Source organism: Ictidomys tridecemlineatus, chromosome 3, assembly GCF_052094955.1.
Source record: "Ictidomys tridecemlineatus isolate mIctTri1 chromosome 3, mIctTri1.hap1, whole genome shotgun sequence".
Lineage (NCBI taxonomy): Eukaryota > Metazoa > Chordata > Mammalia > Rodentia > Sciuridae > Ictidomys > Ictidomys tridecemlineatus.
This window is the reverse complement of record NC_135479.1, coordinates 154,382,302-154,406,852: the sequence shown is the minus strand read 5'-3', so window position 1 is coordinate 154,406,852 and position 24,551 is coordinate 154,382,302. Positions and strand designations below refer to the sequence as shown.

Sequence of the window (24,551 nt, the reverse complement as noted above, 5' to 3'; positions counted from 1 at the left end):
GTAAAGATCTATCCAAAACCATAAAATCAATGTTCATGCTTGGAGCTGAACCCAGCCAGCTACTTCCAACAGGAAGACTAAGCCCAGCAGCCAGCCCACTGTAGGACAGACAGGCCTCTCTCCAGGGAGGGTCACTCTGGAAACATGAGTGGCCCTGTGTTTCTTTGGCATTTTCATTAGTTCATTTAGAACAAATCTGTGCCTGCCTCTTCCAGGACTGCGAAGGTGATTTACCTGGATAGGAAATTCTCCAGGGACTGCTTCTTGTCTTCCTTGCAAACAATGCCCTCCTTCTTCTGCTTCTCCAAATCTCTGATTCGGGACTGGAAAGTATCGATGAGGTCGAACACAGTCTTCATTGCAATCGGCACCTCATAGTATTGCTGTTTAAGAAAAAACAATGCATGGAATGTATAGGTGCTTTTTTTCACTCTGCTCAATGGACAGAGAATTGGAGTATTCAGAGGAGTGCTAGGGAAATCCTTTCAGTTAGACCTGGAGGGCTCATTGATCTATAAACACTCTCTTGCAGTGTACCCTCTGCTGATGTTTCTGAGGCTCAGAGTCTGTGAAACAACTGCCAATTTTACAAGGAATTCTTGACTGCATCCCTCCCTTCCCATACAAATTCTGTGTTTGCTTTCCTGCTCCTGGGATTAAGCTGGTTCCTATTCAATATACAAGCAGGAAAGTGAGAAGCACTGCACCTAACACAGGAAACCAAATGGAATGACGTTTTGAGAGTATGTGAACTTGTTCCCACCATAGCCTGCCTTGTGGTCCCAGGGATTGTTTTATTGATGGAGCAACACTTAATATTAGGCCATGTGTGCTTATGTATTCTCAGAAACAAGTTGGGATCCAATGTAAAGACATGAAATTCAGTTTCCTGGATCACAGCAGTCTGGACATACAAAAGCTACCTGAGATAGATTCAGGAGCTGGCTAAGCATCACCGGCATAAACTGGAGAGCAGTCTGGATGTGGCATGGAGCCGCACCCCCAAGGGAATTCACCATAAAGATCATATCATCCAAACTCTCATTTTTGAGATGGGGCAACACATACACATAATGAATTGATGAAGTGATTTCTCTTCAGATCCAGACAAATACTGCAAATCTCGTCAGTTATTTTGATAGTCCAGACAACTATTTTTTTCTCTGTCAATCTACTAGAATGATTAAGACATTGGGTTGTGGAGCCAGCCTCCAGTATCAGGTCCAACACTGAGTAAAATTGGGCAAGTTATTTATCCATTCTGGGCCTGTTTGTTTCTCTATGAAACAAAAATAATGCTAGTATTTATCTTAGAAGTTTGAGATGAGGATTGCAAAGGATTGAGCCTAGTGCCTGCCATAAGAACTGTACTCGATAAAGTTAGCAATTATTATTATTATTATTATTATTATTATTATTATTATTACTACATAGCACAGGTTTTCATGGTTCAGAAACTTTGTCCCTCAGCTCAGAAAGAAAGTAGGTGTGAAATCCTGAAGTCTTGTCCAAGTTGGATCAAGAGGTAAACTTCCAGATCCTTCCAAAAGAGGCCTATGTTAAACATGGGTTTGTTGAAGGCAGAAACCACTTTTCACCTTTTATCCCCAGGGCTTGGAACAAACACCACAGCTATTCAACAAGTGTCTGATGAATGCACAACATTGATGTTAGAGAAGAATTTAGTCTGAGTCAAGTAGCTGGGCCATTGGAGGTCACTCCAACCCAGACTTTCCGGAGGGAACATTTCTGAATGCAAATTCATGGGGCAACTGAAAATATTTGGGCCATTTCAAAACTTTTCCCATCTAAGAAATAATTTGTGCTTACTCATACATCGAATGGGCTCACTGACCAAAAAAAAAGAAAGAAAAAAGAAAAAAAAATCATCCTTGTTATTTAAGGAATGGAACCACGTCAAACACAACAAGAACCTGTACCTTGACTCTCAGATCTACATCTGTCAGTACCATGAAGAAGTCATTGTAGGTCATTCCATATTCTCTCCTTAGCTCGCTGATGAGATGCTGGTCTACCAGGTCTTCATCATCCACCACACGCATGGGTTTCTCATTATCTTAAGGCAAATGAAATGTGAATAAATGTGGGTGTGGTGAGACAGGAAGGGAATGGGTGGAGGCTCTAGACTCCATCCCGCTCTCATCAGACCACTCTTGGTTTATTTTAGATCTTCAACTCACATTGTGTGTGAATGTAGGTTCCAGGGTGAAAAAAACATAGAAAAAAAAAACCCAAACGAGTAAATAAGCTAGTTTTGAAAGCCACTCTTCTAAGAGGATAAAGCCCCATCTTTGTGTATCCTGTTCATAGAGACTCAGAAGGGGAAAGCGAGAGTGAAGCCACTGAGTCACCTCCCCCAGGGAATAAGTTTTCACCCTAGATCACCAGGGAACTAGATTCACCCACTTTTGTTAAGTTTTATTTCCATTAAACATAATTCTGAGTCTGAAACCTGTGTGCATGTTCCTCTTTTTTTTAGTACAAAATTAACTCTGGTACTCAGTAAACAAATTATAACTATAGAGAAAAATAAAAAGGCTATTTTCAAACTTAGTCACAGGTTCATCTTAACTCCAAAAGAAGTCAAGCTATTTATAATACCAGTTGTGTAAGTTAATACAATTTTAAGCAAAATATGACTGAATTTATTAAGTCTTTAATCATTATGCATTTTCTCAATCATCAAACCCTTGGATAAATAAATCATCATAATTCAGAATGGATCCTGAAGGTGTCACTGGGCTAATGGAAAGCATGACAATCAGGGTAGCTGTCCCTTTACATGGAACTTCTTTGTCTGAAAGGCATTTTAACATTTCCAAGTACAGGGCAACTTTACAAACAGGCTTAATTTACAATGATTTGACTTAAAGACTTTTCAATTTTATGATGCTGTTAAAGGGGAATGTATTCAGTAGAAACCATATTTTGAAGTTTGAATTTTAATCTTTTCCTGGTATTCATTTCATGATACTGGGCATCAGAAGCAAGCAACAGCTCCCAGTTAGCCATGCAATTATGAGGCCAAACAACAGACACTGCTGCATACTATGTTGTTGAGCTACATGCCATAGCTTAGATTTTTGGTAGTTATATTTATAAAATAGATTGCAGAGGCTTGGGGGAGGCAGATACCAGGGATTGAACTCAGAGCATTCAACCACTGAGCCACATCCCCAGCCCTATTTTGTATTCTATTCAGAGATGAGGTCTCACTGAGTTGCTTAGCGCCTCGACATTGCTGAGGCTAGCTTAGGCTGGCTTTGAAATTGCGATCCTCCTGCCTCCCCATCCCCAGCCACTGGGATTATAGGCGTGGACCCTCGAGCCTGGCTGTAAAATGCATTTTTGACTCAGATTCTATTTTCGACTTATAATGGGTGTATCAGGACATAACTCCATCATAAGGTGAAGAGCATCTGTATTTACTTATTCACTCTCAAACAAGTCATAGTGTTTCATAAAACATTTTTTCACCTTTTTATCATAAAGATAATTCTCTGTATTAAAAGTGAATGTGAAAAAAATTAGCAAATATGTGATAACGAGAATATTAACAAAGAGTCTGTTACCAACATCAATATCCACTGAACAGTATTACAGTAGAAACAACAACAATGTAGCAGAGAGGAGGTTGTGTCAACTGTATGCAAGCTTATTTCTTATTGTACTAAAAGGTACATTATATATTACTCTTTCTGATAAAAAGGAAACAATTACAATTTGATTAATGCTTTGGTTTGTTTGATTAGAAAAATTGAAAAAATATAAATAAGGACCTGGATTTCTCCAAGAAAATATCACAACGAGGGGGAAAAGAATCTGTTTTCCTCCCCAAAGTTACAACATTGCTTCCTGGAGGAAGTCCACAGGCACAGGAACTGAGAGCCCATACCAACACCACCTGGTGCTGACTGAAACATAAAAAATGGCATGTCTCAGCCAAGTAAACTATTTTGCAGTTGTACATTTTTGTCATCATTAACTAAATATAAATTAATCTTTAAAAACTGTCAGATTCATGTTATATAAAAACACACTTGTTTATTTTTAGTATGTCTCATTCAGTATAAAAAGCAAGTTGCAGAATAAAAACAGGATGTGACTGTTTTTGGTTAAACAGAAGTAAAGCAAAAGAAAATACAGTCGAATGGGAACATACACAGCAAGAGGTCCAGACAGACACATAGCAGGTAATAGTGGAAGTGAAATGGGAGAGATGAAGTGGAAAGTGTATGTTTTTCTTTGTGAATAATAATAATAAAGAAAATCATTAAAAGACTGATTCTTTAAAATTCCCTTAACAACTGATATTCCAAGACTTTTCAACCCCGATTTTATCTTGCATTTAAAATTAAAATCTTAAATTCTGAACACATTCTTTTTTTGCTTTTATTCATTCAACTTATTACTCATCACTAGCGTTTTGAATTGGTTCTGGGTTAGATGCTAGATTCAGAGATTAGTAACCTGGACAGAATTCAAGTTCCTAATTAGAACCCAAATTAGACCATTCTTAGCATCTAACAGATAAAGTCACAAAATCCAATGAAAGGCTGAGATGGAAGGAAGTTAGGGATTGTAGTAGATTTTTAAGATAGCACCAATTTTTCACCTCTCCCTTAACCTGTAACTTTTCCCAGTAATTGCACTTCCTGTGATAGTGAACTGGTTGAGATGTCTTGACTGTGAGTTCACCTGCCAGTTATTTGGGCCAATGGAACGTCGGCACAGCTGACACTGTAGAAGATAGAAATGAGGTCTGCATATTTGGATGGATACCTGATTCCACAGTCTGGTTTCTCCTTTCAACCAAAATGTTTCCTGAAATATTTCCATCAAACATTAGAAATAAAACATTTTGCACTCTGAGTCTACTAAAGTATCTACATGTTGTGCCAAGTAAGAGAATCTGCCAGAGAAAAACAACGAAAGCTTCAACTGACATTGGATCCAACTAGGATGGGGCAACTCAACAGTGGACAGAATCTACTCCAGGTCACTTTGGAGGAAGGTGCATGTGAGGCTAGCTCCTGTCTCCTGCTGCCTGTTCGGGTCGCAGGTCTCTGTCATGTTCTGCATTCTGTATAAATCAGGGATAGGAAAACAAGAGGCTCTTTTCCATCTGGAAAAGGAACATAGACTTGGCAACTTCTTGTGAAGTTTATTCAAATTCTGCCTAAGTGCTCTAGTTTCTGTTAGGTGTTACAGGACTTGGAAGCAAAAATTCTCTAGGAAATGTCTTATAAAGTGTCCATATGCTTTTAATCCAGCTAGAATTATTCACAGATCCAAGCATATTTAGTGGGATTTGGATTTGAGATCATTGAGGAGAACGGTGAGCAGGGAGGGTGAACTCTGTCATGTGTTGGCAAGGAATGGCAATTGAAGTCGGATGTTTCCTCTTGATTTAAGAGCCTCAACCCCAAAGGACAGTGGAAAGATTCAGGTGGTAGTAAATTTCTTCATGTATTTTCTCTTCCATGACTGATTACAGATAGTAATGACACTGTAGAAAATTTAGGTTCAATTATAAGCTATTGAATAAGTGGACGTCAGGCATTATTTTCAGAGCTTCTACCTGGGACTGCTTCTTCTCTGTGACATCCATGGTTTCTCCTCCCTCACCCTGTTTTCCCTAAGTTCAAGCCATTCCCCCAGTGCCTAGACCACGTCAGCTCCTCCTTTTGCCTCATTAGTGCCATATCTCACCTGGCAGTTTTTCAAAGTGTGATCCACTGTCTACCTTCACCACAACCATCTGGAAAACTTGTTAAAATCACAGTACTTGGAATTCAGACCAAATGAGTTAGAATCATTAGTAGAGAGGCCCAAGAATCTGCATTTCAATAAGTTTCCTGACTGACTGCAATGTATTCTGAGGACAGAGTTACTGTCTCACAGGATAAAAATCCAAATTATTGTTATAGCACAAAAGGCCATTAGTCCTATGAACTTAACCAGTCTTAACTAACTTATCTATTAACTCTTCCTTCCTTTGTATCTTGGGTTCCAGCCCTCAATTTCCATTACTAGTATTATGTCCTCTCTTCCTGGGATGAAGCCTACCCCTTGTCCACATGGCAGACCTAATAACCTGCACAACTTCTCTGTACCTTCCCTGTGCACTTTCAACATTTTTACAATCTTTTGTAATAACGCTTATCACCTTGCATGGCAACAAACTGTTTATATGTCTATCTTCCTTCTAGATATAAACAACTTTACAACAGGGACTTTTTTGATCATCTTTTATATTCTTTTAGCATGGCACAGTTCCTGGAATATAATAAACATTGAGTAAATATTTGGCAATTAAGAAAAAACTCCCTTCTAAGAAAAATATCATATGAAAAAAGAGGATAAAGAAGGCGCGTAACCTCAGGTCTGTGTAGAAAACCCACCACAGAACCCATACGTTTTCCTTTGATCTTGTGAGCCTGCAGCACAGCTAGTCTGATTTAAGAAATTACATTCATATATATTTATCTTCTAAATTTTCATGTAGTTGATATTTTAAATAAGATATGTCTGTAAGAAATTTAAAATGTAACGTTATATTGAAGAAGTCAATGGGAACAAAAAAAACCTCTTGGTTGTGTTCTGGATAAATCTAGAGGCAAACTCCAGCCACTTAATTGCTTTTTAAAAAATCTATTTATGCACTTATATTGGTTCATTATAATTATACATAATATTAGGATTCATTATACCATATTCATACACATAATATAATTTCATCAAGCTTAATTGGTTTTAATCACAAGACTATTTCCAAGATGTCTGAGCAGTCTGTAGAATATTTTATTTAAGACAAACTTGTCCTTTAGCTACAGAATTTACCTCCTTTTGATTGAAAACATATAAATTTAAATGGCAGTTGATTTGCTTGCTGTGCTCTTTGAATGGGTCATTTTTCCACCTATATCCACTGTGGGATGAATAAATACATAGAATTGATAGGTGGGATTAACCTGTCCATTCCTGATCAAGCTATCTTTACTTAGTCTCTAGAAAGAGCAACTTCTCCTCTCAATTAAAAACTTGTCCTCCTACCCAGGAGTTTTTCTGTCTTGCAGTCTAACTCCACTAAACCTGAAGAGTTATTTAAAATTTATTTGAAAAATATAATCAGAAATCTTTAGAGTTTGCACATGATGTGCCAAATAAAGCTTGAATCCTTTGTCCTGATATTTGAAATCTGCTGAGATCAGATGCCAAACCACATTTCTAGTTCTTGGTTCTCCTCCCCTCCTACGTCTAACATTATGCTCTAGATCAAACCTAGGCGCAAGTCAGAGTCACCTGAACAACATTTCAAAAATATAGATGCCTGGGCCCCAACCCTAAACTGAAAAAATGGGCAAAGACAGAAGAAGGAGGAAGAGGAGGAGGAGGAAGAGGAGGAGGAGGAGGAGGAGGAGGGGAGGAGGAGGAGGAGGAGCATGCTTCTTAAACATATGAAACAATCTGCAAACATACTCATAAAAAGAAAGATGCAAACTCTTTCCTCAACTGATACAATTTTCCACATAGCACATTGCTTAAAATATCCAAAAGTTCGAACACACACTTAATTGGAGTGGTTTGGGAAATAGGTGCTCCTATGCATTGCTGGTGGGATTGCAAAATAATACTACTTGTATGGAGAAAAATCTAGCAGAACCACCAAAACTAGATACATTTGCTGTTTGGTTCAATAATTCTATTTCTTAGATTCTATTATAAAAATACATCAATAGTGGCTGGGGTTGTGGCTCAGTAGTAGAGCGCTTGCTTAGCACATGTGAGGCACCTGGTTACTAACTTGTATTTGAATAAAGTAGCACTAAATGAATAAACAAGGAATCATAAATACGATTCCCTATAGGGGGCAGTAAATAACAGGGCAAAGGGATCAGGAGTAGATTTAAGACTTGTCTGTATATACCTTGTCTGTGTATACATTTTTTTTTTTTTTGGATGGAGGGGATTGAATTCAGGGGATCTTTATCACTGAATTTAACCACCCACTCCCTCCCCATTTTTATCAATAAAGAGTTACATGTCCAGTCCTTTCTATTTTTTGAGACAGGGTTTAAGTTACTTACGGACTTGCTGAGGCTAGCTTCAAACTTAATATCCTCCTGCCTCAGCTTCTTGAGTCACTGGAATTACAAGTGTGTGTCTCTACATCTGGTTTGTGTATACCTTTCATATATCTTTGACTTTGGAACCCAGAAAATGTATCATTTTTTTAAAAAAGTTAAATAAAAACCAAAAATACCCTGATAGAATCATCATCTATTCAAAAGACCTATACATTTTTCAAGGTTCCTGCATTAAATCAACCCACTGTTCAAAATTCTCTGACATTTGTAAAATTTTCTCTGATGACTGCAATCAAAGACCTGCTCCCTCCAGCACAGTCTTCAAACACTTGTTTTGTGTGTTTGACTTAGGCACTTCCCTCCCTCGATTGCCAGGGGTAGATCTTAACTGATACACTTGATGTCAGAGGCAGAAAGGGCCCTGATCTGGGTTCAGAACAGATGACTGAACAGGTTAAGAGAAAGGCTTTCAACCCTGGGGCCCAGAGTGATTGATAATCAAAGACTGAATAAACACAATGGCAGACACCAGCCTGTGTATGGAAATCTGAGCATGCATCAGCCTTTCCTCCCACCTCAGGGTGGTGGGGCTACTAAAGAAGGCAGCTGCCAGGCTCTGTCATCACTGATGAAAGGTGGAGTTGGGGCCAAGCATCAGTCTTTTAGGACTTCCTCAGAGGGAAAGCAGTATTTGTGGATTGTTGTGAATCCTGCTAATTATGAAGCTGCTCCATAAAGAATAATTCTTTCCAACAGGGTCAAAGACAAAAGGGTATTTTAGTCTGAATGCATTCTACCATTCTTATTTGTAATTTTTAAAAATTTATCTACAAATTCCTTGCTCATATAAGTAAGGAATCAGTACTTCAGCCCTTCTTGTTATATTCCACTCCATCAACTTTCCACCTCATTTTTTATCAATTACCCTCAAACTCTCCTTTTTTCAGAACAAGCTATCAAAAATTTCCTTTTTCCTGAAAAGTGTCTTGTGTTACAATCCTTAAAATTTGATGATCAAATACCAATGTCCAAATATTTTTTCTTCTTCTTTATATTTTGCTAGGGGAAAAAAAAATCCTACTTGCTGTATCCCTGCTGCCCACTTAAATTCTTCAATAAAGTACTTTTAACCAGCACCCTTTTTCTATCTGTAGTTTGTTTATGATCCACCCCCATGTAACATACACTCTGATATTCTTATCCTAGACTGACATTTTAAATGCCATTAATGATAAAGAATACCTTTATGTGTTAGGCCATTTTAAGCTCTCATGTATAATATACTCCATGCTGGTAAAACCAGCTGGGCATTGGAATTTGATCAAGCATAAATTGCTTTCTTTATAGGAAAGCTTGAAATCTTAAGGTAAGTTTCCTGACGTTTGTAGGTCCAGTATAGATAGTACGAATACGTTTAGCAAGACAGACCAGCTGGTGAGTACAGCCTACACTGCAATTGGGTGTAGGCGTCTGCTTAAAAGGCTCAGTAAAAGTATGGAAAAGTAGGGAGTGCTTGATTTATTTTCAAGGAAAAGTAAGGCCACTGGATAGATTTCCAGCTAAAAGTCGGACAAGGCTGGGGGCTCACGCCAGTTCTTATTTTCCCATGGCTGACTCCCAGTCTTGGCTGAAAGTGCTGCTGACTTTCCCATAAGGGTAACCTGGGACACAACATGAGGAGAGAAAGGCCTTCCAGGAATTAGGTGAAGAACAAAATAAAGCCCCTGCCCACTCCAGATCAGGTCCAGGCTGCCATTTAGTGAGGCAAATACCCAAGTCACAACACCTGCGTTCCAATAAGTCAGAAAAGAAAACCTTAGCCCTCCTGCAATTTGTATTCAATCCAGATGTCTAGAAAACGGCAGGATTGTGCTAAAAATTTGCCAAGGCAGCACCAGGTGCTTATATAAAGACCATACAGCTGCTGAAGTGGAAGATATAATTACTTTTCCAAACTCTGAAATAAGGGATGGGAACACTTTGTCGCAGACTTGGTGGGTAGCACATTTGACACTGGGAACACCTGGTTGGAGAAAGGCTTTCATCAGCAGCCAGCACCAGGCTCTGTACTGGATGGAATACTGACTTCCTCTCTAGACATCTGGAGTGTAACTAAGCCCACTGGCTCATGCTACTTTGTGAACTCCAGGAAACAAATGGTTGAATCTCTGTTAGCCACTAAATAAGTAGCTTTACAGCATTAGTCTCTTGGGCTTCACTTTTATCACCAAGAGTACTAATGATGTCTGACCCGAAAGAGAAGTTGTGATGATTCATGTGTCAACACTCTATAATTAGTAGTAAGCAATTACAATTATTTTGCAATTATAGGTGCATCCGTGACAACTGTGACTGCTCACTAGTCTCTAGCCGACTGATAGATCAATGGTGGTGATGATGATGACCACATCATGGTGATTATTACTGGACAGGTTTTGTGTACATTATCCTATTTAGTACTCACCATAGCCTGGAAGTAGATATGATTGTCTTCTAAGCTAAGACAAGAAGTAACTTGCCATAGGTCACACAACAAATAAGTTGTAACTCTGAATTTGATTTTGTTTGCCTTTAGAACTATTTCTTTTGCATCTTTTGTTTATATGATAATTGTTGTTACTGTTGTTTTGATTAAGGCCAGTCTTTTTTAATTCTTATTTTGATTTCTCTTCTGAAACATAAGCACTAAATAGGATAAATATCCACAAATCACTAATGCACCATGATTTATTATGGGACATTGGAAAAGATGCTATTTGTTCTTGAGTCATCTCTGGGGAAGTTAGGTAATGAAAGTAGAGAATTAATAATTGAAAATTAATGCCTGTATAAGTTCTAGAGATCCACTGTACAATATTATGCCTGTAGAGAACAATACAATATTTTGAACTTAAAAGCTTGTCAAGGGAGTAGATACGTGAAGTGTTCTTACCACAATAAAAATATTTAATTTTGAAAACTAGACCACAATCAAATCAAATTGGAATTATCTTGACATAATTATAACTGACATGTCCATTTGTATCCAAGATCACATGTCAGACTAATCTGTGAGATAATGTGTTCTACGTACTAAATTTAAATGTTAATAGGGAAAATATTTTTATATTTCAGATGACATATTTTATGAAAACTATGCAGAATATGTAAGTGAGTAATATGAAGGATTATGTAATATGAGGATTTCCATTATAGTCAAACAACAATAACAACAAAAGAAGAAAATAAATGTAAAAAATATTTTAAAAAAAGTTTTAGAGATACAGTAATTGTTAGAGAAATTGGGTGGGTTAGAGTTTAAACTTCTGGCTGTGAGGCTTACCTAATCATAGTCAGTCTTGCAACATCCCCATGAGAACTGCAGAGAGTTAGTTCTGAGCTGCCCAAAGCTGAGCTGTACACCTCCCAAGTCTCACATGTATCATTAATATGAAAAATTGTGAAAACTCTAAATTCAGCCAAATTCTTCTGGTCTCCAAAAGGACTTGGGCACAGTTCAGTCCATATTTTTGGTGACTTTTCATTTAACTTAATAGCTTCTCTCGACTCTGGTTAATTCCATCCTCAGGCTTGCCAGAGTCAAGTACTTCCAGGGGTCTGGCAGGTCCCCATCTGTGATGAGTCACCCACAGCATAAAGCTTGCAGGCAGATCAGATCAGATGGTGCGGCTCATGGGCAAGAAGTCTCAGAATGCAGGGGATGGGGCTGAGTATCTCTCTATCCTCTCCACACTGCACTGCTTTTCTCATTTTCCTCCACCTTACTGACAGTCAGAGAATGGTAGAGTGCTTGCATGTTTTTCATTTTAAAGGACTGAAAACTTACACCAGACCCTCCTGGAAGGGCTATGTGGACAGACCTATGTTACCATAATCAAAGGGCCCTCCAGACACCTAAATGTTCATTTTGATCCCCAAGGACCTCTCCCACAATGTTTGTCCCACCTTAAATACAAGAATAACAATAATACAATGAAAATGTTTAAGACAACCTAGCTGGAAATGGTCGATTTTCATGGTGCTGTTGTTGATGGGACCGAAGATGGTAATGACGGAGATCTTCCTGGTGGCCATCTTGCAGAAACTCTCCAGGTATTCATCACGCTGCTGCACATACATGTTGTTCTCAGCCTTGGGAGCAGTGATCAGCTGGAGGTGGGTGAGGAGAAGTACATGGTAATTCATAGTGTCAGGCTCAAACCGAGGCAAAACCTTAAGAGACGATTTGGAATAGCTGGCAGATAATGACTAACACCAAAACTACAGACTATTGTGCTGGACACTTAGCATAATTAAAGCCAAAGGAGGCCACTGAGTAAGGCTCTCTCTCTCTTTTTCTCCTATCTTTTAATGACTCCAGACAGCTTAGAGTTTTCTACACACTTCAGTTAGTTTCTTTCATTACTCTTTGTGCCTCTGTTTTCTCATTTGTGAACTCTGCACAGAAATACTTATTTTGCAAGGCTGTTGGATAACATGAAAAACATTTGGCATGCAATACTTGTTCAACCGGTGTTATCTCCCTTGCCTTATTTTGATCCTTATTATCCTAATTGGCTAATCAGACATGGGTTATTTCAGTGGTTACGTGTTTTCACATTCCACAGAAATGAGAGAGTTTGATAGCTAGGCCTCGAGTGCTATGGCACATTCTATGGTTTAAAGTTTTTTATTAGGCAACCTTGTAGAATGTTTTGATGATGTCCTTTTGGCCTGTGTTTTGTCACAGACATCATATTTATTGTCACCTTTGGCCTGCACAGAGCTCATGGTGAATTTCTTTTGATATTGGAGTTCCCTGATAGCAGGGCTTTAACTCTTTTTGTTTAGCCCTCCCTACCATTTAGAACTGGGATTTTTAAATTTTTCATCTAGCCCCCTTTCATTCCCTCTTTGTGGTCCCTGCCTTCTTTAGGGAGAAAATTAGAAAGAGCCATCAAAAGAGACACTATCGTCACCAGCAACCTGAGAAACTGTACTTCATTATTTTGGTTCAAATGAGGATACCTCTATTTTTTTAAAAGGTCCTCTTGAACCCTCTAAGAAAGTCTCAATGTTTTTTATCTAATTTAACATAAAAGCTTCTCTACTTCTGTATTTTAATTGCCTTCTCTGAGCATTCTCCAGTTTTACCAGGTTTTCCTGAGCAGAAACCAGAACCATTTTCCACACTCCCTCAATGGGCAGGCATGATGCTGTTCTCCTGGAGGGGAAAGGATGTGAAATTTTATTCTGATGATGACCAAGTCCTTGTGGATCTTCTTGACCCCAAATAGCTCATCAGGCTAATATCTGCAGTGAACACCATTTATTCACTCTTTGTTGACTCATCACCTAGCTCAGAGGTAAGCCTCTATAATTTTATTTCTGTAAACAATTTCTTGCATTTGACCACATTCAAATTTATCACCCACTTTTCTATTTACCCACCTAACCTTACAAACTATTTCTGAAGTTTGTGGCTATTTGCTTTGCATTTTTCCCAGGAGAAGTCACGACGTTGTTGACCTCTCCAAATATTTTATCAAAAGTGGTCAATAAACTTGGTCCCAACTTGATCTTGCTGTTTAGTTTTCTCTGTCAGATGTGTTTATTGCTGCCTGCAAGCTTTCTTTGGTATGAATTCTTTATGCCTGACAAAAATATTCTCGATCAAGGAAATTAAAATGTGTTTAATAGCTTTTTGTGTGGAACATTAACAAAGGTTTTCTGGGATGAAGTTTTTTGACTTTTTTTTCTTTCTCAGATTGTTATTTATTTTACATTGACATGATGATGTTCATGTTTGATTTTGTGATTATATGCCTGTTCAGATGGACATGATAGCTAGGAAATATTTGTTTTAGGAAGGTAATCTCCCAAGGGGAAAGATAATAAAATTTTCTCCAAATTATTCATTAATTCCCACTCAGCCAAAAAAAGAAAAGAAAAAAAAAACAAACAACAACAACAAAAGGATTTAGGGTGGCTCTAAAAAGATGCAGTGCTGGTATTTTTGGTTGGTTTGTTTTTAATTAACTAAGTGGGATTCGAGATGACAGCCAAGAGATTGGAGTTCTATTTTAACTTGACATATATTAAGTTTTCCTTTCTGCCTCATTGCTCATTCAATACACTATTTTGAAGTAAAGATAATGGTTAAGTAAAAACATCAAGCAATGAATTCAAAGGTAAGAGAATGAGATTTCCCTTAACGATTTTGGATCCCCTATCTTTAAGTTGATAAGCCCATACTTAGACTATGTTACAGGAGCTCCTAAGCACAGCTGCTCAGATGCTAGGTGACTGATGAATACTTGCCTTTTTAACGTCAAATCCACATATAGACTTCATTTTATTTTCTCAAACTTCACCATGGATCCTTGTAACCCACAGACAGACTTTGAGATGACAGGATTTTAAGAGTTCTTGAAGCCTCCTCTAGTCCTCTCCTACCACTGGGTGTGTATAATTAAGAATTTCAGATGATATGTAATCATAGAGAACCTCCTCCTCCCCCGTGTGACAGCTTCTCCCACAGCGCTCTGCACACAGTAGCATCAAGCCTTAGATATCCAGTGGGAATCTCAAATACATAGAACTCCCTGAGGCTTATTTGTACCTCAAACCTTTGCTCAAACATGCTTTCACCTCCCTGTGAGGTGACATTCATTTTGCGTGACTCAATTTCTGGTTTCCAGCCCTCCAGGATTTGGCCCTGGGCTCTGTCTTGTTAATCCTCCTCCAATTGCTCCCTGACATGACCTTTTTCCCCTCCAGAGACAGACCAGTCTAAACGAAGAAACGAAAGGAGCCTTGGGCAGAGTGGCGCAGAGAAAGTACAATAAAAGTTGGAGGGCTGGTGTTTTTATCCTGGTTCAATACGCCCCATCCACACCCCAAGCTGCCTGTAGCCTCAACAAGGCCACTTAATCTTATAAACCTCAGCTTTGTCATCTTTATCATGGAACAACATCTGTGCCAACCTCATAAGTTGCAAAATCTGGGCAATATAGGCTTGTCTATGGCCTCTCATATTCACCCACATTCCTTCCTCTCTTTGCCCCTTGTCACCTCTCTCACCATGTAGGCCTACCCCCAGTACCTTATCTCAGTCACTTTCTCCTCATAATTACTCTTCTGGTTGTCTGTACAGTTATCATGGAATTTTTTTCCATTTCTTTTATTTACTATTATCTTCTATGTTGATATTAAGTTCCTCAGGTGCTGAACCTCAGACCTGTTCCTGTCCTTCAGATGGAGAAGTAACCACTGGCCCATGTTCCTCAGGCTACAGAGATGACTCTGGTTAGAGAAGGGAGGGACTCAGGAACACAGGGGTTCCTGATTATGAATATCTAGATGCACAAACCAATTGGAAAGACCTTCTTCCTTATGTTTAATGTGCTCCTCAAACTTGCCCAGGGCAAATAGAGACAGATCATCTGACACATTTCAAGGACTTTCCCCCTATGTATTAACATCTCCATTACATTCATTTTCTAGTTTGGCAGTATTTCAAACAGTATTTGTAATGAAAACCATTTCCAGTCTCCCCTTCCTAAAAAGAGCATCCTAGGACTCCTCAGTAAACATTTTTATCTGTCACTTGGCCTCTTTCCTATTTGGTAGCAATAAATCTGGGAATATATCATGAATTCAAAATTGTGTTGCGGTTCCTACTCATGTTTCTGTTCCAACTGGTGTGTTGGCTCCAAGAGCCTTGTGGGAGAAGGAAGCTTATTTGTGTACGCAAAGGCAACAAACAGGAATGGGAAGATGCCAGTCTCAGAATATTCTAAATACTGTTAGACTCCAAACACTAAAGTTTTACAGGATTATGAAAAATAACTTGCAAGCTAGTAGTCTCTTTTAAAGCAGAGGCTTAAATTCTTTTCTAATATTAAACTAAATAAGCAGGTTGTCATTCCAATATTCGGATCTCTGAAGTAAGGCTGAAAATATTAACTCACTTGAGTTACAGGAGACTCGGTTGCCAAAGAAAGCTTAAGTTTGCATTTGAATTTATGCAGTTCAGCATATTGAGGCCCTTTGTTGAACTGATAAGTATGTAGATCTCAGAGTATTCAATGATGACTTGTCGGCTGTCCTCTATCTAAGTCCACTGTCTTAGTGATAAACAGCTAACCCACACTCTCCCTATAGTTGATCCCAAACAATCTGAAGGATTAGATCAACTAGAATTCTACTGTTCTTGATTGACTGCTGGAAAGCTAGTGGTGAGGTACAGAGAAGTATCTGGGTATTAAGGACAGAAACTCTGCATTTGTGCTTGGCACAAAATGTCAACCATTTCTACACCTTACCACTTATCTGGGTAACTCAAGTGTCAAAATGAAGCTTTAAATGTTCATATTTATTAGCAAACAGCATCATTCTTTGGTTTCCCCTTCTATCTGCTATGTGAAGCTCAAACTGAATGGGCGTGATTGGAGCTTGAACTTTAAAATCAAGCAAATCTAATTTGGGCTTTGCTACACATTGGCTATCCACCTTGGGTAACCTCTCAACCTCTCTCAGCTTCTATATTCCTACCTATAAAATGGGACTGGTACATAGTACCTCGTGGGATTGCTAGGAGAATTAAACTACACAGAATTCAATTACAAAGCATCCCTCAGGACACACCCTTCTCTGCTGACAGACTGAGAAGCAGAAGGTTTGAAGGGCTAACTTATGGCCTAAGCATGGGACATCTGGCTCCACCCGCAATACCCTTAAAGGCCTCTGGGATGCCATTGCCCAACCATGACCTACACTGTCACTGCCAGTGATTTTCTAAGTAATTAGTAAGGAAGAGTTATGTGGTGTTTTCACATCTGAAGAATGGTATAAAAGAATACAAAGCGCTAGGTTTTTACAATAAATTATAGTTAGGCATCAAATTACTGAAAAGTGGAAAAGATGAGGGGAGAGGCCTGAGCTATTTCTTGGAATGCAGACCTGCTTTCTGTTTGAGCACACTAGGTTAAGTTGAGGCCAGTTAGACATAAATGTTCTCAGCTGTACTTGAACTGCTTGAGAGTGCTAAGCCTTAATGAATATTAATTGAATCACCAAGCTTCCTGAATAACATCAACAGAGTTTGGTGGAAAAAAAAATGAGTGGAAAAAAGATTAATGGTACTATTAATGATGTTTCATCCAGAAACACTGGTCTCCTCCCTGTCTGGTGAAACTCTTCTTTTCTTTTCTTTTTTTTTTTTATCATGTTAATTTCATCTGGCCTTTTCTAATTCACTCTAACTTCACACATCATTAGCCATTCAAAAAGTACATTTGTGATATGATCATCAGCTGAGCATACACAGGGTTGAAAGACTAAAATGCCTCCTGTTGGTATTTTCTTTCTAATAACAAATCTGAATCTCTTGCTAGTTCCAAAGAGCCAGTGCTGCCAGGAGCAATTCCAGCTGGTTTCTGTTCTGCCTCACATGACATCAGCAGAAGCTGTCCTTTGAGTTTCATTTGCTAGAAATTTATGACCAAGGATACTGTTAAAAGCAGAAAATACCCAGCTGGGCTTTCAGATCTCTGACTGAGGGGGTGAAGGAAAGGAGGGAGAAATCAAGAGCATGACTAGGATCAGGAATACAGTATGAAAACCCCTTTCTTTTGACTCACAACCTAGAGGCAATGGAAGTATTTGCCAGATGGGTGCACAATAACAATCCTGACATTTTACCCATGATTAGTTTTTGTTGGTTAAAACCTGACTATGAGAACACTTTGCCTCCTTGTTGGTTCAATGGACAGAGTTGGGTGATGTGCTTTATGGGCTGGACAAAGTCCCAGGTACTCGGGAAGAGACCATGGAGCACACCACTAATACTTTCCCACGGTCCAGGGAGCAGCTTGCCCCCATGGTCCCCTAATAAACATCCAAGTACCAGATAGAGTTCTACTCTGAAGTCAGTGATTCTAACTGAAACATTCCCATTTGAGTTTATATAGACTCTGGGATTATTCAAGCACGTGTTAAACTCTCTAACAGATAGTCTATTGTCTAATAACCTACATTTGTTTGTCACTGTAAAGCTCTGTTTAAAAAATGTAGTAACATACAAAAAGTACATAATAAGACATAAACACATCCTCAGCCAGCCCCCTACCCACACCCTTTAGAATGAATAAGAACTTAGGCTTTGTTCTAATCCATAGTTCCACTGTCAATGGAACAGGCAAGGGAATGGGGGACATGTTCTACTCAGGATAAGCACCACAAGAACTTCTGCTCTGAATAACATTTCAAATGTGAATTTAAACTTTTTGAAACCACTTAAGATAAATGAGCATCAGAGTCCCTCTTCCCAGATCATTTATCTAAATTTAGGCCATATGGAAAGATTAAAAGACCCTTCTTCAAGAAATACCTTGGAAAAAGAGTGCTTATCACCTTGCAGTGTGAATGTAGTGCGTGGAGTTTAGTAGAATGGGCACTATCATGATGGCATGAGATGCCTCCCTCACCAGGTATCACTACCCAACATCAGTTTATTTATCTTTTACTCTGAATTAATTGTAACGAATCCTTTTCCTCCTTGACAACCTGGAATAAAACAATGGCATTAAGAAGCCCAGGGTAGAAATCCTGGGAGGAGACATAAAGAAGAGAAGGAGCCATTTTCACATTGCAGGTGAGACCTGCCCTTATTTTCAGGATGGATTTACTCCTGTAAAAGTATTCCTTTGATCTAACTGAATTCTGTTTTCATCCTCTGGATAGTATTGACAAGTAATGGCCAAAAGACAGGGTCACTGAGATGAATCTGTGGCTCACTCCACACTAGTGACAGAATCACAGGCAAAGGAGAAGTAGGAAACTGATGGTCTCTCTTTTGCACACAAGTTCACACACCTGGGTGCACACACACACACACACACACACACACACACACACACACACCACACGTGGACACACTTTATACTTTATACAGCTTAACTTCAAATTCATCTGTACTTCATCTGTATTTCAAATTCAGATGCATCTCTAGTGTACTACAGAGTGCAGCAATTAACCCAGTTCCCCACATTCCATCCCTGTTGCTCAGAGAGTCAGTCAGGCAGTGATGGAGCATGCAGCCTTTATGGGTAGAAGATTTCTGCTAGCTAGTTATAAAAGCATGGGTGAGGATCCTAACAAGCAGGACCCTTATTTCCAATCAAATCCACTCTCCACACAGGCTGCCTTACCCTCCCGCCATCCCTTGGAGACTTCCAATATTGCTACAGACCTAATTAGGGAGGAATGTTACCTATGCTTCTAGTTCCTAGGTTCTAGCAGAGAAATGCCTTTCCTGAGTTGTGACTAGAGTGAAAGCATTCCACTTGGGGAACTCCTTCATTCTTCTTTGAACTCCATAAAAGAGAGATGGTCCAGAAACAAGGTTTGAAAGAGAGCAGGAAGGATGGTGGCCTCTCCCTCTGCTGCTCCTTCCTGTTTGGAAGAAGCTGACTACAGTGCTACAGCGCTTTCCTGGATTCAAGTCTAGGGTCCCCCATCCATGGAGTCTGTATTGTAGGAGTGTGCGCTGTGTGGATAGAGGTTCACAGAGCATCTGAACCAAAGGGAGCTACTACTGCCTGGCTGTTCTTTCTTGCCTGAGCTTCCTGACATCCTAGGGGTTCAGTTACAGTCTGGCACTTAGCAATGTGACTTTACAAAACTAATAAGACCAACATGAATGTGCCCTGCCTCAGCCCCCAAAATAATGCCAAAGATGTTACTTACAAGGAGCCTTCGTTTGCCTTCGAAGGACCCCAGCAGGTCAGCCACTGACTTCTTGGGGCTCTGAGGGGGATGTTTCGTGGTGGGTTTCTGATAGCCATCCTGCTCCGTTTTACCTGCTTTCTTCTTCTTGCTCTTCTCTTTCTCCTGTTTGCTCTTTTTCTCAGCCTTCTTCATTTGCTTTTCATTCTTGAGTAACTTGTCTGGTTTCTCATTCTTCACCTTCTTTTTCTTCTCCTTCTCAGGTTTCTCAAGCTTTTCATGTTTTCTAGACTCCTTTGAGCTTTGGGAGGGAATATTTCCCACCTGCAGCTCCTCCTCCAGCTGTGAGGCAGTGGGTCGGCCGAGGTCATATTTATCCTCATACTCATTGCTAAGAATTTTGTCCTGGGTCTTCTTTTTAGGTGACTTTGTCTTGACTGTCTTGTGAGGACCTGGCACCACATTTGGGTCCCTATGGCCATGTTCCCGCCTGTCTGTGTGGTTGTCTCGGAAACGGCCCGGGCCTGCAGCCCTGGTGCTGGGCTCTGAGATGGTGGTGGGAGGGCTGGCAGTGAAGCTCTCGAAGCTGGTGGCCTTGCTGGGCCTCCTGGTGGTCTGTAGTCTCTCCCTCTGCTGCTCCTTCCTGGGTGGAGGGTAGAGATTCTCTGAGACTGAGGAGCCCCGGGCTGTGGTCAACTCAACTGAGCCTGAGAGTCTGGGGGAGGTTGAGGAGGGGTGCACCCTGGGTGTCCAAGGCCTCTGGGTGGTTGGAAAAGCAGTGGTGGTCGTAGGTCTCGTGGCTACTGTTACCACTCGGGGTGTGGCCCGTGTGACTGTTGTGGGTGGAGCAGGAGGAAGAGTGGTAGCCCTTGGGGTTGGAGGTGGTGGGGGAGGAGCCATCGTGGTAGTGGCCGGCTTTCTCATCACCTTCACCCGAGTGTCTCTGGTTGGGGGGACTTGTACTCTCCTTGAGTCCTCTCTCTTCTTCTCAGGGCCCAGGCTTGGCCTTCCTGCTCCTCCACCACCATTGTTCCCCTCCTCTACCACCTGGCCCTCTACACCAGAGGCTTTACACTTTTGGACAAAACCCTTCTGTCTGATCTTCTCTATCTTTCTGATGGGACCTTGGTCGATGACCTCGTACATGGCCTCCAGCCTGACTGGGTAAGGGTAGCGCTCCTCCACCTGCAGTGTCTTCTTCAGGAGCACCATGCCAAACTTGCCCTTCTCTAACTTGAGGAAGCTCATCAGCTTGGGGATGAGGCTGGGGTCCAGCGGCTGCTCCAGGATCTGGCCCTCACTGGTGATCCTTCGCACCTTGCCCCCTTCCTCGCCTGCCTGGTGAAATAGCACAATCTGTTGGATGTGCCTCTCGGCCAGCTCACAGTACACGTCATCCTTCAGGAGACTCATCATAAGGCGATAGTAGCCTTCTGAGGCATGGGGGGCCGAGATGACCCACACCCTGTTCTTCCCAGCAAAGCTGGCCAGGATGTTGGGAGAGCTGGACCCAGAGGGGAAGCGCAGCATTCTTGACCGAGCAGAGGACCCCTCATCTCGGACCATCTCACCAGGGGAGCCCCTGGCCTTAGGTCTCAGCTCAGGTTTCACAGGGGCCCCTTTGATGCCCACGGGGGCTGGCAGCACCGTTGGGTGAGCTAGTCTCAACACTGGCACACTCCTTCTTCTTTGGAGAGGCTGAAGGTTTGGTTCTTCAAGGGTAGATCTCTCTGTTCCACGAGACCTCCCTGTGTGCCTCAGAAACCGAGCTGGCCTGCTATTGACTGAGGAAAGCAAAGGTACCTTCCGCCCTCCATGGGTCCCTCTATTCGTGGCAGGGAGGTGGGGTTCTGATCCACACACCAGCCACATTGCCAACAGCATGGTGAAACAGGGTCCCAGTCTCCACGTCATTGTGTCATCAGCTTTGGGTTGCAGAGGGGTCATGAGACAGAAAGGGGAGGGGAGGAAAAAGAAAGAAAATCATTTAATTGCAAACAGAGCTGGTCATTATCTCTTTCTCTATCTTGGTCAAGGGGATGGGGGAGGGGTAGTTGGAGAAGAAAAAGGAGGGAGGTCAGAGAATGGAAGATAGGATGAGATTCTGTTGCTTTTAAGTCCCTGAAATTTGTCAGTGCTTAACAGAGACAGTTCCATTAAGCAGGAAATCCAACTTAGTTCCCCGGTTAGTGTGCTTGCTGTGTTTCCACTAACTGGATGCTCCAGAAAAAAAAAAAAAATGCAAACTGAGCATATTAATTATGACAACATTCACATTTCCTTTCTTCAAATAAGCAACAAAGAAACAAACAAACACACCAAAATCAGAAAAGATCACACACTTACATCGTGGCTCATAGAGATGGAATGCAGAGGATTTCAAAGGAAAGCTGAAGTTTGGTCCCCAGGACAGTTTCCTAGATGAAATACTTTTCCTCCCCACCCTCTCTCGGCTTGTCGAGGGTGAGCAATACAAAAGGGGTGTGCTGCCGTTCCAGCCTGCAAAGTTATCACCACGGATCGCAGCCTGTCTTCCTCCTGGTCTGACTCCTTTCCTTTCTGGCTGTGTCTTTTTACCTTCTGGACAAGTGGGATGAGGAGAAAGGAGCTGTCCTTGTAAGTCTTTGTATCTCCATTTGCCCGCAGTTTCTCCTTGGTCCTGTGTGTCTGCGAGTGCCCGTCCCTTGTGGCGACACAGGACGTCCCTTAAAGTGGAGTCTTAGTGATCTCTGAATCTCACTCCATCCCTCTTTAGAGTTCCGGGATCCTTCTTATCACCCTTTCCCCCACAGTCTGGCTCAGTCCCTTTGTTTCCTGGCGTAAAAGCACTGGGATTAATATGTTTTCCAGGCTGAGGGAAAACACAGGAATGCAATGTTGAAAAGGACTCCCCCACCCCCTTTTCCTAGACTTCTCTCCTCCCTTTATTTCTCCCCACCTTTTTTTCTTCTCCTCTTTTCCTTCTCCTTCTCTTTCTTCTTCCTCTTGTCTGGCTTCAGTCCCGGAAATGTCAGGACTACCTCAGTTTCGCTCCAAACTGAACTCAAACAACAGCCGCCACTGGAAATCAAGGAAACTTCACTAAGAATTTAACAGATCAGCAAAACACGCCGCCTTTTCACTGCGGCACATCCAGAGTGGACTCAGTGAGACAGGAGAGGGCTGTACTTCGGGCTGGGGAAAATTTTGAAACTCTACACATCATCATAAATCACTTTAGAATAGGATGACTGAGGACTTAACCCCTTCCATACCAAGTAATCAGGATGCCTTCCCTGCCTGTCTGTTCCTGTCTGTTCCCACATTGAACTCTGGAAAAGGAAAACTCTGTTTGGTTTTCCCAGAGGCAGACACTCATTTGGGTCAGGGTGCTCGGCTTTGTACACATAGGCAGTATATATCTATTTATAGTACCAGTGAATATTTTTATCTCTTTGTCTCTACTTCATGCTTTTAGTTTAAGGTTGGAAAAGCCCACGGAAAACATGACTAGGTTGTTTTTATATTATGCTGATTAGGAATTATATTACTGTGTTCTTGGTCCTAACTTTTCCTTGGCATGGATGGAAGCTGGTAAAAGGGTAGAAATGCAGGCAACGACTACTGTCCCCTGAGACTGCGGTTGCTTGTTACGCTGGGGAATGGGCATTCTGATCTCCAGTTTCAGAGTTCCAGCTAGAGATGGTAGATGAGGAAGGGCTTCCCTAGAAGACAGGAATCAGTGGACAACAGGCAGGAGCCTATTACATGTTTTGCTCTCCAGAGGTTTTAGGTATGGAAATCAATCCAGTGAGGTTCCAAAGGATACCCTCAGGCAGTTTGGGGCTTCTACCTCCTGGGTCTTCTAAAGGATTCTACTTTAAGTGGGGAGGAAGTTGACTCAGGTTATGTGGATGTTTCTTCCAGTCTCTCCAAGTCAGCATTAATTGCCACCAACAATGGTGACCCTGGTCCTCAGAAGCCTCCTCTTAAGGTAAGCCATGCTAAAGGCTTCTCTGAGTGGATAAAATCTCATCATTAGTTGCTTCCCTTGATCAGCCCCATAACCGCCTATCACACTTGCCCTTTCACATAATAAGCTCCAAGCTTGGATTTGAGGAAGTCCTATAAGAGGGCTGAGTGTAGAGCACTGGACCCATAGTTTGAGGTCAGGGATAGCAAAAAAGAAGGTCCTACAGTAGCCCTCACATAGACCCTTGTGAATATAGTAATGGAGTCAGGGATGGTTGCCACTTTCATGGATTTACCTGTGAAGGTGATCAAATGCCTTGTGCTTAGTTGGACATTCTAAATGTTATTTCCTCTTTTATTATATTCTAATATGTTCCACACTATCCCTTACTGGCCCTCCTCTCTTATGTTTTTTCCCCCCTTTCCTTTATCTTCTCCCTCCCTATTATCAACAACAACTATTTGTAGAGCATGTGAAGCTCTAGGTTCAGCACTTTGATATGTTCTTTTTTTTAAACCCCTATGGCAACTCTAGGAGATAATGGGGTGATCTTCACCTTATAGGCCAACAGACTGAGACTTGGTGAGAATAAATAAATTTCCTGTTGCCTCACAATGGTAAGTAGTAGCTCTGAAGTTTGAAGCTGGGTTTAGAACTGTCTATAAGGTATTATGTTCAGCCTCCTTTTTTTCATTCTCTACCCACACCTTCTTTCTATTTTCCTTCAAAAATTTTTGTGCACCCCATTACACAGAAGACTCTCATTTATTTGCTCATCC

The 24,551-nt window shown here is 41.0% G+C and overlaps 1 protein-coding gene across 2 annotated transcripts in view; it reads right to left on the bottom strand.

Annotated features, from left to right (window-relative positions):
* Ccdc80 (coiled-coil domain containing 80) overlaps positions 1–22,993 on the bottom strand; it is a 35,008-nt gene extending 12,015 nt beyond the window's left edge. The window contains exons 1-5 of one of the 2 annotated variants that reach the window (XM_005327592.5): positions 22,167–22,993; positions 19,842–21,745; positions 12,104–12,260; positions 1,941–2,077; positions 235–383 (exon numbers count right to left, since the gene is read on the bottom strand). In XM_005327592.5, coding sequence (XP_005327649.1) covers positions 235–383; positions 1,941–2,077; positions 12,104–12,260; positions 19,842–21,734 — 2,336 coding nt within the window. In that variant the 5' untranslated portion in view covers positions 21,735–21,745; positions 22,167–22,993. The remainder of the gene's footprint in view (positions 1–234; positions 384–1,940; positions 2,078–12,103; positions 12,261–19,841; positions 21,746–22,166) is intronic. The other variant, XM_078044228.1, reaches the window with a different exon arrangement.
* Positions 22,994–24,551: the final 1,558 nt, after the last annotated feature.